Source organism: Schistocerca cancellata, chromosome 2, assembly GCF_023864275.1.
Source record: "Schistocerca cancellata isolate TAMUIC-IGC-003103 chromosome 2, iqSchCanc2.1, whole genome shotgun sequence".
Lineage (NCBI taxonomy): Eukaryota > Metazoa > Arthropoda > Insecta > Orthoptera > Acrididae > Schistocerca > Schistocerca cancellata.
Genome location: NC_064627.1, coordinates 834,244,399 through 834,261,079, shown reverse-complemented (window position 1 = coordinate 834,261,079; position 16,681 = coordinate 834,244,399). Strand labels below are relative to the sequence as shown.

Here is a 16,681-nt window from a genome sequence, read left to right as displayed (position 1 = left end):
TCTTCACGCAGTATCATATGTCTCCTCTCATCTTCATCTATATCCTCTTCCATTTCCATAACATTGTCCTCAAGTACATCGCCCTTGTATAGACTTTCTATATACTCCTTCCACCTTTCTGCTTTCCTTTCTTTGCTTAGAACTTGGTTTCCATCTGAGCTCTTGATATTCATACAAGTGGTTCTCTTTTCTCCAAAGGTTTCTTTAATTTTCCTGTAGGCAGTATCTATCTTACCCCTAGTGAGATAAGCCTCTAAATCCTTACATTTGTCCTCTACCCATGCCTGCTTAGCCATTTTGCACTTCCTGTCGATTTCATTTTTGAGACGTTTGTATTCCTTTTTGCCTGCTTCATTTACTGCATTTTTGTATTTTCTCCTTTCATGAATTAAATTCAATATTTCTTCTGTTACCCAAGGATTGCTACTAGCCCGCGTCTTTTTACCTACTTGATCCTCTGCTGCCTTCACTACTTCATCCCTCAAAGCTACACATTCTTCTTCTACTGTATTTCTTTCCCCCATTCCTGTCAATTGTTCCCTTATGCTCTCCCTGAAACTCTGTACAACCTCTGGTTTAGTCAGTTTATCCAGGTCCCACCTCCTTAAATTCCCACCTTTTTGCAGTTGCTTCAGTTTTAATCTGCAGTTCATAACCAATAGATTGTGGTCGGAGTCCACATCTGCCCCTGGAAATGTCTTACAATTTAAAACCTGGTTCCTAAATCTCTGTCTTACCATTATATAATCTATCTGATACCTTCTAGTATCTCCAGGCTTCTTCCATGTATACAACCTTCTTTCTTGATTCTTGAACCAAGTGTTAGCTAAGATTAAGTTATGCTCTGTGCAAAATTCTACTAGGCGGCTTCCTCTTTCATTTCTTACCCCCAATCCATATTCACCTACTATGTTTCCGTCTCTCCCTTTTCCTACTATCGAATTCCAGTCACCAATGACTATTAAATTTTCGTCTCCCTTCACTGTCTGAATAATTTCTTTTATCTCATCATACATTTCATCAATTTCTTCGTCATCTGCGGAGCTAGTTGGCATATAGACTTGTACTACTGTCATAGGCGTGGGCTTCTTGTCTATCTTGGCCGCAATAGTTTGTTCACTATGCTGTTTGTAGTAGCTTACCCGCACTCCTATTTTTTAAATTCATTATCAAACCTACTCCTGCATTACCCCTATTTGATTTTGTATTTATAACCCCGTATTCACCTGACCAAAAGTCCTGTTCCGCCTGCCACCGAACTTCACTAATTGCCACTATATCTAACTTTAAGCCATTCATTTCCCTTTTCAAATTTTCTAACCTACCTGCTCAATTAAGGGATCTGACATTCCACACTTTGATCTGTAGAACACCAGTTTTCTTTCTCCTGATAACGTCCTCTTGAGTAGTCTCCATCCAGAAATCAGAATGGGGGACTATTTTACCTCCGGAATATTTTACCCAAGAGGACGCCATCATCATTTAACCATACAGTAAAGCTGCATGCCCTCGGGAAAAATTACAGCTGAAGTTTCCCCTTGCTTTCAGCCATTCACAGTACCAGCACAGCAAGGCCGTTTTGGTTAGTGTTACAGGGCCAGATCAGTCAATCATCCAGACTGTTGCCCCTGCAACTACTGAAAAGGAAAATTACGGGAGGAGTAATAATAATAGCTCTAGTAATTTCAAAATACATGAGACAAATCTGGCTACAGTACAGCCAAAGCGGAATAGGGGTAATGGAAATTATCAGAAAGGACATCTACCTTCGAATACAGGCCCAGTAACTACACAAGAATTAGTACCTGGCAATAATAGAGCTCAAAATGGAAACGTCATACCTAGGTTTGGTAACCAGCCGGTAATTACAAATAGTGAGGAAAACGTAGGGCCATATGGACCCGGGGTCGGGGCCCAGGTCGTAGAAATACATTAAGAGGCCTACTTCATAATGAGTATGTTTCCTTTACGCATAATGTTCCAACAAAAGAATGGTTGCTACTAGAAGAACCGAGGGTAGCTACAATTAATACACAACCTATTATAGTTGGAAAAGTACGAGATTCTGAAGTGTACATATTTATTGATTCTGGTAGTGAAGTGTCACTTATTTCTAGTGATTTTTTAATATGTTAAGAAATAGCAATAACTTACCTGTATTACCAGTAACTGGAGAATATATAATCAGTATAACCAGAACTAAAAGTAAGGTTGTTAAATACGAAACCCAAGTAAACTGTAACATCAGTGAGATTATGTTCCGGCAAACACTGCTGGTAGTAGAAAATATTAATAGGGAGGTATTATTTGGCTTAGATTGGCTGTTGGAGTTTAATATTATATTGAATTTTTAAGAGGGCTGCCTTTATTTCGGACTTGGGGGAGATAAATATTGTATTAAGTTTCTAGCAGATAGTTATGTTGATAAACAAACAACTGAACACCAGAGTTTACGATTAACCGTGACAGCTGAATTGTCACCAGAGATAGAAACTGTAAGTCATGCATTACAATGAGCTGACATTCAAAATAAAGTAGATGAATCCCCAATATTAACCAACGACCAGAAAGCAGATTTAGCTGAAATTCTATTGGAATACGAGATGGTATTTTCGGATAGTCCAGGTAGTATTAGTCACTATGTATTTAAGTTTAAGATCAAAGATGATACACCATTTTTCTGTAAACCCAATACCAGTGAGTTTAAAAAAAAAGCAGTTAAGGAGTAAATCAATAAGGTGGTAGATAATAAAATAATAGAATGCAGTGCAAGTGTAATAAATAATCCCTTGGTAGTTGTGAAACAGGCTACAGGCGGTGTGTGTCTCATACTGGACGCGCGCACCCTGAATAAACATATAGAAACCGAACGAGATAGACCTGTGAACATCGATGAGTTATTATCCAATTTCGAGAAAGCACAGTACTTTAGCTCGATGGACCTGACTGCTGGGTACTGGCAGATCCGGTTACATCCAGATTCAAGGAAATCTACAACATTCCTTTTTGATGGAAAAGCATATCATTCTAATGTGTTACCATTTGGGTTAAATATATCGGTATCAGTGTTTATACGCGAGCTGGACGAAGCAATAGGTAGAGAGATATTAAAGGATTTAATTATATATGTAGATGATATATTGATAATATCACACACCTGGAATGAGCACTGCCTAACCTTGAAGAAAACATTGAAAAAATTTAAAGAAAAAGGTATTACAGTAAAGTTGTCCAAGTCACACTTTGCAAGGCAAGAACTAAAATTTTTGGGACATATCGTAGGTGTACAAGGAATTAAGCCCGATCCAGAACATATAAAGGCTATTAAGGAGTGTCCACTACCTAGAAATATAACACAATTGAAGGGTTTTCTTGGAATACCAGGGTATTATAGACATTATGTACAAAGTCAAGAGTTGAATGACCCTCGACTTCTGTGTTTATTACAAAAGAGAGTACCATGGTGTTGGGACCAAGAGGCACAGGAAGCATTTGAAAAGGCAAAGCGAACTCTATCAGAATCACCGATACTGCAAAACATCCAGTAATGTGTGAACCATTTAAGATTTTGACCGATGCATCAGACTATGGTATAGCTGCAGAGCTGGTGAATGGGGGTTAACCAGTATAGACCATAGGTCAATATCTTTTGCTAGCCGGAGTCTCAACAAACATGGATTAAATTATACGGCAACAGAAAAGGAATTATTAGCATGGAGTATACAAAAATTCCAAACACTAATATGGGGGTCCGAAATACATGTCTATACAGATCACCTAGCTCTTATCATTTCTAATGAATAGCCGATTACTACATAGTAGATTGATGCTGTGGATGTTGTTTGTTCAAGAGCGTGACATTAAGATCATTATGTAAAGGGTTTGGAGAACATTGTAGCCAACACTTTGTCTTGGCTACCAGTAGGCATGAAAGAAATAAAGTGTTCAGAAGGACCTGGCATAATCTTTGTGATTAATTTTCGTACATTAGAATATTCACGCAACAAAGTACAAGAGATAGCTCAGAAAATTACAGAGAACATCCAACATGATCCTTATTTTACGGATATCTTTGTTATGTGCATCAGGAAATCGCTACCGCCTAGTCAAGAGGGAAGGTGGAAGATTGTGCAATATAATCTGTTCTGGAGAGACAGTAAGACAACACAACGTTGGTGTTTATGTATACCTAGCCTAGTGGAAGATGAGTTAGTGTGGTACAGTCATAAGGGTTATGGACATTTCGGTATAAAGAAATGCACTGGACATATGAATAAGTTCTATTACTTTAAAAAGCTAGGACATAAAGTGGCATTAGCCACTAAGACTTGTGAGATTTGTCAGAAAGTAAAAGAGGATAACTCTAATCTTAAATATAAGATGCATCCAATTATTCCTAAAGCATTACACAATCTAACCGCTGCAGATTTCTTTGGACCAATTCCAGAAGGAAGAGGAGGAGTGGCCTACATTTTTGTTCTCATAGGATATTGGTCGAAGTATATTAAATTCTATCCAATTAAAAAAGCAAACACACCAATAGTAATCCATTGTCTACAACAATACTTTCTCAAAATAGGCAAACCAAAACGATTTCTTTGTGACAATGGACCTCAGTTTACTAGTAACGAATTTAGAGAATTTTTAGCATGGAAAGGGATTTGTCAAATACTAATATCCAACTATAATCCTTCTAACCCGTGAGAAAGAGTTATGAAAGAAATTAGGAAATTATGCCGCACCTCCTGCCATGAAAACCATACATCATGGGCGACAAAAATTAAAGATTTCGAGCTTATTTTAAATGAGTTACTACATTTATCAACTGGACTAACAACCTTACAAGTATTAAGTAAATCCTTTGTAGGTGAACCACTTATTAAATGTTTACTTGGCCAGAACAACCTACTGATTACCAACTGAATCAAACAATAGTTGCTAAGAACTTAGTCAAGAGGGCACAACGAGTAAGCAAGCACAACGAGAAGTCTATAGAACCTCAATATAAGGTAGATGATCTAGTCTTAGTAAAACAACGTCTTCCGAGCTCTGCCCTGAAGAAAGAAACGCATAAATATTTTCAAAAGTATGTGGGGCCTTACCGAGTACAATCGGTAATCCACCCAAAAACCTTATTTTTAGTGGATCCTACAACTGGAGAAGAAAAAGGAAAATATAATATTACAGATGCCAAGTGGTATATACCCCAGGGACGTTAACATTCTGTGTAAACAGGCAGAGTGACGACCGTCGGTTCCTGAGTTGGGTTCGGTATTACTTCCACATTAGTTTTCCTACACCGAATTCCCTTCAAATCTTCGACTATTCTGTAATCTATTTATAACCTCTTAAACTATCCTCTCATATTTGTATTGAAGTGACCGATTATGACTGCACGGTTATGACTAATTTAAGGTTCAAATAGCTCTGAGCACTATGGGACTTAACTTCTGAGGTCATCAGTCCCCTAGAACTTAGAACTACCTAAATCTAACTAACCTAAGGACATCACACACATCCATGACCGAGGCAGGATTTGAACCTGCGACCATAGCGGTCGCGCAGTTCCAGACTGTAGCGCCTAGAACCGCTTGGCCATTACGGCCGGCACTAATTTAAGAAGTCATGATAAAAAGTGACCTCTAAGCGTGAGGTAAAACTAACAGAATAACATTCTAGGAGAAGATATAATATGGTGGTACTGTTTAAGAAGAACGATACCTAGTTGACAAAGTGAACAAGGTGTTTTATGTGTATATAAGACATAATGTGAAGTAACTAACAGGTAAAATAACTATTTGGTTGTAGTGTATAATTTCCTATTTTTATAGAATATTAGAAAATTTATACCGTTTGTGAGATATCATATGAATGGGGAGGGTTTGTATCAAATTTGAAAGGGGATGGGTAGTGTAGGTACACAAGGTTTACACTACACACACACACACACACACACACACACACACACACACACACACACCTTTGACACAACCCTCGCAGACAGGTGTGACTGATTCTTCACCATTTGCCATTCCATAGGAGATTCTAAGCTCTTTCTTCGGGGACTTCAAAGGTGAAGGTGAGAATGTCCATTCTGCAGTAGACGTTTAACATCATACCTCCTCTGGCTTCTCATTCAAGTACCGGAGAAGTGGGGATCCAGGGGAGAGGGAGGGAATAGGGGGGGGGGGGGGGAAGGATTTCCTGTCTTTGGGGCTATCTTCTTTGTATTCTTCAATCTTAACAACCAGTTCTACTTCTTCCTTTCTTGTCCTACTTTTTCCTTTCTTACTTCTCTTTTGAGTACCAATCTATCTTTCCCTCTGTCCATATGCATACACTTCCATCACTGAAGTCCTTCTCAATTTCCGTAGTTTTCTATAACCTTCAACTTATTTTACATAAGCTGGCTGAAGAATCAGATTACACAATTACCCATACGCATGCACACAGTGAAACACAAAGACACAAACAGAAAGAGTACCATTTAAGGTAATGTAAGAACCATCATGTGTTGGAGGGGGAAAATTGTGCACATAGTGATAGGTACACACACATGGTTATGTGAGTTGATGGTTCCACATTTCATAAAGATATGTACAGGAGAGTAGTCATGGTCATGTTCAGAGACATTTATATAGGTAAGAACTGAGAGTATTCATGGTTATGATGACAGTATTACATCATAGTAGGTGTACGTTGAAGAAAGAGAATGTGTTGCAGCGTATATTTAAGTGGGCAGAATCGGTATCAGTCTAACAACCATTCTGACAAATTGTAGGATAATGGAAATATGTTTGGATTTGATGTTAGTCTAACGACTGTATGATAGTGGGACAAGTAGAGTATAAGTGAGAATATCAATATATTAAATAATATTTCCAAGTGTGATGGCTATTGGAAACATAGGACTAAGTGTACTGAAATATGTTGAGTGAGAAATATGGTGTCAATTGGGAGCATAGAAATGGAAAAGAAATGGAGGACTCAAAAGGGTTAAACGAAGTATTGTGAAGTGAGTGTGAGGGGTAAAATAGGATATTAATATTTTTCTGGGTAGTTTTGAATCATGTTGTTGTTGTTGTCGTTGTGGTCTTCAGTCCTGAGACTGGTTTGATGCAGCTCTCCGTGCTACTCTATCCTGTGCAAGCTTCTTCATCTCCCAGTACCTACTGCCGCCTACATCCTTCTGAATCTGCTTAGTGTATTCATCTCTTGGTCTCCCTCTACGATTTTTACCCTCCACACTGCCCTCCAATACTAAATTGGTGATCCCTTGATGCCTCAGAACACGTCCTACCAACCGATACCTTCTTCTAGTCAAGTTGTGTCACAAACTCCTCTTCTCCCCAGCCCTATTCAATACCTCCTCATTAGTTATGTGATCTACCCATCTAATCTTCAGCATTCTTCTGTAGCACCACATTTCAAAAGCTTCTATTCACTTCTGGTCCAAACTATTTATAGTCCAAGTTTCACTTCCATACATGGCTACATTCCATACAAATACTTTCAGAAACAACTTCCTGACACTTAAATCTATACTCGGTGTTAACAAATTTCTCTTCTTTAGAAAAGTTTTCCTAGCCATTGCCAGTCTACATTTTATGTCCTCTCTACTTCGACCATCAATCAGTTATTTTGCTCCCCAAATAGCAAAACTCCTTTACTACTTTAAGTGTTTCATTTCCTAATCTAATTCCCTCAGCATCACCTGACTTAATTCGACTACATTCCATTATCTTCGTTTTGCTTTTGTTGATGTTCATCTTATATCATCCTTTCAAGACACTGTCCATTCCGTTCAACAGCTCTTCCAAGTCCTTTGCTGTCTCTGACAGAATTACAATGTCATCGGCAAACCTCGATGTTTTTATTTCTTCTCCATGGATTTTAATACCTACTCCGAATTTTTCTTTTGTTTCCTTCACTGCTTGCTTAATATACAGATTGAATAACATCGAGGAATAGCTACATGCCTGTCTCACTCCCTTCCCAACCACTGCTTCCCTTTCACTCCCTGTATTTACCCCTGCCACCTTCAGAATTTGAAAGAGAGTATTTCAGTCAACATTGCCAACATTGTCAAAAGCTTTTTCTAAGTCTGCAAATGCTAGAAACGTAGGTTAGCCTTTTCTTGATCTATCTTCTAAAATAAGTTGTAGGGTCAGTATTGCCTCACGTGTTCCCATATTTCTACGGAATCCAAACTGATCTTCCCCGAGGTTGGCTTCTACCAGTTTTTCCATTCGTCTGTAAAGAATTTGTGTTAGTATTTTGCAGCCGCGACTTATTAATCTGATAGTTCAGTAATTTTCACATCTCTCAACACCTGCTTTCTTTGAGATTGGAATTATTATATTCTTCTTGAAGTCTGAGGGTATTTCGCCTGTCTCATACATCTTGCTCACTACCTGATAGAGTTTTGTCAGGACTGGCTCACCCAAGGGTGTCAGTAGTTCTAATGGAATGTTGTCTACTCCTGGGGCCTTGTTTCGACTTCGGTCTTTCAGTGCTCTGTCAAACTCTTCGCGTAGTATCATATCTCCCCTTTCATCTTCATCTTTATCCTCTTCCATTTCCATAATATTGTCCTCAAGTACATCGCCCTTGTATAGACCTTCTATATACTCCTTCCACCTTTCTGCTTTCCCGTCTTTGCTTAGAACTTTGTTTCCATCTGAGCTCTTGATATTCATACAAGTGGTTCTCTTTTCTCCAAAGGTTTCTTTAATTTTCCTGTAGGCAGTATCTATCTTACCCCTAGTGAGATAAGCCTCTAAATCCTTACATTTGTCCTCTACCCATGCCTGCTTAGCCATTTTGCACTTTCTGTCGATCTCATTGTATTCCTTTTTGCATGCTTCATGCTTCATTTACTGCATAATGCTCTCCCTGAAACTCTGTACAACCTCTGGTTTAGTCAATTTATCCAGGTCCTATCTCCTTAAATTCCCACCTTTTTGCAGTTTCTTTAGTTTTAATCTACAGTTCATAACCAATAGATTGTGGTCAGAGTCCACATCTGCCCCTGGAAATGTCTTACAATTTAAAACCTGGTTCATAAATCTCTGTCTTACCATTATATAATCTATCTGAAATGTGTCAGTATCTCCAGGCTTTTTCCATGTATACAACCTCCTTTTATGATTCTTGAACCAAGTGTTAGCTATGATTAAGTTGTGCTCTGTGCAAAATTCTACTAGGCGGCTTCCTCTTTCATTTCTTACCCCCAACCCATATCCACCAACTACATTTCCTTCTCTTCCTTTTCCTACTATCGAATTCCAGTCACCCATGACTATTAAATTTTCATCTCCCTTCCCTATCTGAATTATTTCTTTTATCTCATCATACATTTCTTCAATTTCTTCATCATCTGCAGAGCTATTTGGCATATAGACTTGTACTACCGTCGTAGGCGTGGTCTTCATGTCTATCTTGGCCACAATAATGCGCTCACTATGTTGTTTGTAGTAGCTTACCCGAACTCCTTTTTTTTATTCATTATTAAACCAAACCTACTCCTGCATTACCCCTATTCGATTTTGTATTTATAACCCTGTATTCACCTGACCAAAAGTCTTGTTCCTCCTGCCACCGAACTTCGCTAATTCCCGCTATATCTAACTTTAACCTATCCATTTCCCTTTTTAAATTTTCTAACCTACCTGCCCGATTAAGGGATCTGACATTCCATGCTCCAATCCGTAGTACGCCATCATAGTCTACATAAATAGGTATACTAAGGCAATGGACTATGAAGCCTACTCAGGAAGGATAAGGAGGGCGCACCCAGAATTGATTGGATGGAAAAGGCAAGTTAGGTAGACCCAAGAAAGGCTGACCTATACTGTGCAGGCAGGGGCACCATTAAGGGGATTGACCTGTACCATAGTATATTAGGAATTTGTTTAAAGAGGCATACCTACCAAAACAGAAGGATGTAGTGCATTCATAGTGTCCACCATTGGGTAAGGTATAGGTACTGTGCCTAAAGGAAAAGGGCAGTATTGTGACAAAAGTCCCACATTTTGTAGAGATTATTCTGGTAAGTTTGAATTCTTGATCCCACTTGCAGTTTTATGTTTGTGTGAAGCTACATGTGTTGAAAAGAACAGCTTTATTTACCCAGGTTTCCTCCAGATTGTAATAAGTAATGAATAAATCCATACTTAGAGAAAGTAGTATGTGAAGTAAGAGCAAATAACAGCATACACTTGGGTAATGCACACTCGGAATTCATGATTGGAAAGGGAACAGAAAGGTCCTTGTCCTTACAAAGTTTAAATTAACCAAAAGGTCCGTGATGTATTAAGTACACATTTGTTTTAAGGAAAACTGTTGGAACCATAAAGTAATGTGATATAAATACGATATTGATGTACATGACGAACATGTATAAAATATTGTGTGTTCGAGCTAAGGAGGGGGATATGTAGTGCCTCAAGAATTTCGGAGTAAATTCTAGAGACACTTGTATTTCCACCGTCCGCAAAGTAACTCCAAGTAAGTTCGACAGACAAGGGGGAGTGTGAGTCTTGCACACCAGTACCATACAGCCACCCTTAATCACCAGAAACTGCCAGAACACTGTAAAGAGGGTAGCACTTCAAATACTCCCTTATGGGACATCATTCTCCTGATCAAAACTGTCCAACAGAACTTCACCAATTCAGTACTTAAAATAGTGCTGTGCTAATAATGATCTAATTAATATGGACAGATGGCCACGGGAACACCACTGATGGAGCTGTTTTAGAATACTGTGCCGCCAAGTTGTGTCGTACACCTTCCCTATGTCAAAAAATACTCCTTTACAATGCTACCTACACAGTGAAGCCTGCTGTACAGCCACCATCAGAGGGTCAAGCTGACCACAGTGGACAATCTCCTGAACTCAAACAGAGTGGTTAAGGAGCTGTCTGTCAAGACCAAGAGAGAGTTAACCATATGCTACATCCTTCCTACAAAGCTCATTAAGCCAACTTTTCTTTAAGAAGTGCTTCATGTTCAATCCTTTCTTGGTTTGAGAACAGCTATTAAAATGGAGACCCTCCACAACCCAATAGGGTATCCTGTATGGTATATCAAATTAAAACATTCTATGTGGATTTCTTTTCATTCCATTTGCAAGTGTTGCAGTATGCTGTACTGGATTAGTTGCAGATGTGCCCTGTACCACAAGCCTTACATGTAATCTAATCCAGTTCCCACATGGTGAGAGGGCAGTTCTATGAATCAGAACTGTCAGATTGACATTCAACACACCACTTTTCCATGGGAACAATGTAATGGTGGGATGTTGGGTCACAGTTCGCAGTGACAGTAGTTCTTCCGAGTGCTCTGCAACTGTGTGGGTGATATGCCCTGGTGTTGTTTGGAAATGCTACTGACACAGCAGTACCACTGTAGGTGGCCAATTGCATCTATAAGAAATCCTCCTGATGGCTTCCCAAGCTGCTGCAGAACAAATGGAATAGTTGACAGAGTACAAGAACACTCACAATGATTGATTCCTTGCTCTTTTTGATTGTGCATCGAGTTTTGGCATTTATTGCCTGAAACACTATGAGGTTTCCTGGTGTTGGTCAGTTGCAGAGCCATATGCCTGACTTGAATTGCTGTGCCACTCATCACTCTCTGACAGTACAGGTTGCCTCCTGAAGTCGCACGGGGACTTTGAGACAGACAGTACCAGCAGCATGGTGCATCATGCTTGTAATGCAGTCCACCACACCCATCTTGCCAGATCCCTTCCAGAAATGGCTTCATCTGGTAGATGGATGGATTCATAGTAGGGGGCGATCACTGGAATTGCAGTCATCAGGAACTTCTCAATAAGACAGATTTCTGAGGGCTGTGAAGTAGAACAAGAGATTTATAGCCAACTAGTAGCAGTTCTGAAATGTGTTCAGCTAATAGGTCCTAAGGCATAATGAGGTTCTTTACCATTTAACTGATGGGGCAGGCAAGGGATGAGCTCCATAATACACCTTGTGCATTACATCTCCCTGTAGGAAGACTGGTTGGAGGAGTTGTAGCATTTGGTCTTTGACAGTCTCATAGCCTAGCCTGGTTTAGCTCATTGTGGCAAGTATGAGACATTACTGTAGTCCTGTGTCCCACATGTGTTTCAACAGCAAAATCTTTAAGGTTGGTAATGAGGGGTGTAGCAGAGAAGCGGTATATATTACATACAAACACAGCCATCCATTCTTTGGTCATTTTCCCAGCAAGGTCATCCTTGCAGTGGACGTGATCTCTCTTACCACACAGCTGCCAGGAAGTTTAAATTGTTTTTTTCAAACTCAAACATTGAGGTCTCCCTGCTCTACAAGTTTCATTTCCTCATTGTGTCCTGAACCCATTTAAGCTTCACTAAAATTCCATCAACTTGTGGAACCTAAGCTGGATAGTTTACTGAATGAGGGACTCGGCAGTTGTGTCAGAGAGGTATAAGGTTCGTTTGAGCAGTTACCAGACAGCGCCAGGCAACAGGCTGTACTGCGCATGCGCAGCTACGATGACGTAGGCAGCCCGTGCTTGGTGCTTGCTCTGCTCATACGCTTTTCGTTGAATTTCTGATTGAATTTCATGGTGGGGCATCACGTGACCATGTGCAGCCCTGCGGCATGTTGTTGACAGGACATACAGAGTTGTACTTAGAGCAATTGTTTTATCATATCCTACCCAGATAAAGAATGCAAATAAGGAAGCAGTTCTCAGCAAAATATCATTTCAAAATTAGACTCCACAGCTCGAAGTACCATAACATTTTGCTATGGGGTGAATTTTACTGTTTTTTTTTTAATTTTTTTAATTTTTTAATTCGTACTCTGCAATATTGTTATGTCTCATTTCCAACAGGTTTACATCCACACAGCAGTGCAAAAAGCTAGTACGATGGAATAAAAATTTCTTGCAAAAAAGGTTCCTTGTGTAGCTTACACCGGAATAAAGGACAATAAATTTCATGACTATTTCAAAATGCTCAAAAAATTAACAAGGTTGTCTGTGAGGCAAAGAAACTGCACAACTGACAGTTTATTTTCTACTCTAGGATTAAATATGAAGCCATGTGCGGAGTTAAAACAATAAAACACGGTATGCTGCCAGTCTACAATTTACCACAGAATGGCATTCTATAAATTTAAGATGTAAACACAAATTAAGAAATAACTTCAGGCCTAGAGGATGTACTAGACAAGCGCCTTGTGGTCGAAAAACACTTTCACAGAAGGCAGATTTGTAAAATTCTGCTACACTGTCATTATATTTGAAACAAAATATTTAATTCAAAACTACTAACCAAATTTGCCTACTTAGTCAGCTTCAAGTAAATGTTTACGTATGTTCGTACATATATAGCATTAAGAGATCTTACAGGGTCATAAAAGGAACAGGACGTCAGAGACTACTCAGCCAGTATGGGAATTTCATAAACCACAGAAAATGCTTCATTCCGCTCTAATTGCACATTTGTATGTCAAGATGCACTCTGAAGTACCTGATTTCAACTTTTCATGTGGTTTTTGTGATACCAATTTTCTCAGAGGTCCAGTACTGTATTCTCATGTTTGGTTCTTTATTATGGTATAATGTCATTCGTCCCAGAAAATGAAAATTTGCACTTGAAATTGAACGAAGTTGAAAGTATCCAATAGTGCAGAATGAAACACTTAGTTTCAAATAAACTAACTGCCTCAGCAGAAAAAAAGTTAACAGAAGCAAATGTCTCTACCAAACAGACAGAAATAGCTTCATTAAGACATTAATGGTTGATTAATAATAACATGGAAGTAATATCAAATCAGAAAATTGAAACTACTAACTTATTTTGGTCTTTCATGGTTATGAGAATGTATATTAATTCACTTGATGGCTCCTGGCCACATAAATCTATTTTGATTTCATTTGATGTGGGGGCTGTAAAAGAAGAGAGCAGCAATATTATGAAGAGTCGAAGACACGAAACATATACACGGGTCACGTGGGGAAGGATCCCCCCCCCCCCCTCTCCACTATAACCCAGCTTGCTCTGCGCATGCGCGAATCTGGCAGCTTGGGCACACCAGAAAAATTTTTCCGGGTAGCATCTGGCTACTTGCTGCTACTGCTCATCCAGCAAACAGCTACACTTCAAGTAGCCAGAAGTGGGAGGAAGGCACTGCTCATACGCGAATTCAGCTCTGCGCATGCACACGCGCCCACTGGCAACTGCTCATACGAACCTACAGTGTTTGTTGAAGTCTTATCAGATTTGTCAGATAAAACCAGAGTTGAATGGTCTAAAGGCTTTGTGCTCAGATTTATGTTTTTTGCTTTTTGTAACTTGTGCATATTTTGATAACATGGATGGAGATTTAACTGCTGTAGAGATGCTAGAAGGTTTGTCTTTGTTCATCATACAGATGTGCACTATTTGTAAGTATGGGCTTGGAAATGAGGAGGTGCTTTACAGCTTCTGCACCTTTACAAGTGCATTTGCCAGTTCAGGTGTGTTTTACTTTCCTTTCTATTTGTTACTGGTCTTTGTATGTCTCAACATGCTAAATTTTTTGTGCAAACTTTTCACAATAGCTGCAAATGATATTATAAAGGTAGGTGACTGTTGATCCTGAGCCAACTTTTCTGCTTCATTGTATGGTACTTGCTCAGTCATTACTTTCCTGTACCTTCTTTTTCCCAAGTAAAACACGACAATCTCGACTACAGACTAGGTGACTTTCAGCAATTAACACACAATAGCAGAATTGCACATGCACCATCAGATTCATGAGAAGCTGTTATGCAAGATGGCTAGCCCTAATATGCTAGTGTAGTATGGCAGAAATGAAACAGTTTAAGTTCTTTAAAGGGATTGGTATTGTCAAGACTTTAAGCACATAAACCCTGCCATGAAATTCAGAATGAGGAGGTGTGTTACAAGCAAAAATAAATGCAGCTGTCATTTGCAGTTCCCTAATATTTTTTTTTACAATATTATTTACATCAGTTACATGAGCACTCTCTTATTTCTTTAGTTCACAAGTATACATATCTATTACATCCCTACAAATCACAATACTTTTGTTAAAATTTAAGGTGTTGTGCAGCTTGATCACAATTGAGTACTCACTATCGCTTTTATATCCTGCAGCAGTAATGTTTGACATAAAGCAGCATTTTCCATTAGCTGTGCTGCAGAGGCATTTCACTGACTTCATGGTCCCTGCTATCCCATACAAAGCCTACTTAATAAAGGAAGGTCACAATTCTTTAATGTATCTTCCTCACTATTATAATGTAATTGCATTGATAAAAAATCTACTCACAAAGTGGCAGCATAACATGCACATAAAAAAGGTTATAATTATACAAGCTTTTGGAGCCTGCAGCTCCTCACAGCAGAAAGGCTGAAGGGGAAGGAAAGCTCTAATTTCTTATCTTATCTTCATAGTCCTTATGCAAAATGTACTGTGGCGACAATAGAATCTTTCCACAGTCAGCTTCAAATGCCAGGTCTCTAAATTTTCTCAACAGTGTTTCACAAAAAGATCCTCATCTTCCCGCCAGGGATTCCCATTTGAATTCATGAAGCATCTTTGTAATACTCATGTGTTTATCAAACCTACTGGCAACAAATCGAGCAGCCAGCCTCTGTACTGTTGTGGTGCCTTCCTTTAATCTTTAACTAACCAACAGTTAGTTTTTACACATTATGAAATTATGTTACATGCAGTATCTCCACTTTCAATTACCAACATAAATTCCTACTGTATACATTGCATAACTATTCAATGACACCACAAGAACGCAACAACTTTCATAGAGATGCAGTAAGAAGTCGTCCTGGTCATAAAAATACAAGTACAGTTCCAAAACTCAAATTACTAAGTTAAATATTGAATCAATAATTTGATTTAAAATTTTTCAGACATCTCAGTAGACAATGAAAGACCAGTTATGGAAAAAAAACCATATGTAAGTAAGATCACAATCAAATAATTTTCATAAATTCACTGTTTAAACAGTTCTTACCGTACTCTCATTATCCTCTCCAGGAAAAGTCCTGCTTCTTGATTTAAAGCGTCTCATTCTAAGCACCTCTTCCTTGTAGTGTGGAAGAAAAAGTGGTAACTGATCCACTGTTGGATCAAAAGGAGTAAGACTTGGTGGTAGCTGAAATCTACCAAATCTCTCCCTGAGCTTTTTAGTATGTTGCTCCAATTCCTGAAAAAGAGATTAGGGGCATAATCCACATCCTACAAATTTATATAGTCTTCCTGTTTTTTTTTTTAATATAATAAAATTTCAAAATATTATTCCAAACTGTACTGCATCTTGATACAATTCCTGTACCAAAACAAAGACTGAAAATTAGAACAAGTAACATGTTCCATTGGAAAATTTCAAAGTAAATCATTTAACTTGACAAATACAGTTTCTTGCTTGGTCTTTCATAATCTCTGTTGGTGGTAAATCTCTAATCACTGTATTAACAAAAATATGTTATGCTTGTGTGTAAGATGTAATTTAAAAATCAGACCTGAGCCATTCACGAAGGGAGAAGAAAGGACAATGAATGAACAAAAAAATGCTCGGGTAGGGATAGGAAAATTCTGCGTAAATGACAGTGAAAAAATTTTGTGAAATAAGCAGTTTTTTATAAAATGTTTCAAAATTTGGTTTTTAACCT

The 16,681-nt window shown here is 38.6% G+C and overlaps 1 protein-coding gene across 7 annotated transcripts in view; it reads right to left on the bottom strand.

Annotated features, from left to right (window-relative positions):
• LOC126162737 (protein kinase C-binding protein 1) overlaps positions 1 to 16,681 on the bottom strand; it is a 288,265-nt gene that overhangs the window by 83,869 nt on the left and 187,715 nt on the right. For all 7 annotated transcript variants that reach the window (XM_049919405.1, XM_049919404.1, XM_049919407.1 and 4 more), the window contains one exon: positions 16,024 to 16,215. In XM_049919405.1, coding sequence (XP_049775362.1) covers positions 16,024 to 16,215 — 192 coding nt within the window. The remainder of the gene's footprint in view (positions 1 to 16,023; positions 16,216 to 16,681) is intronic.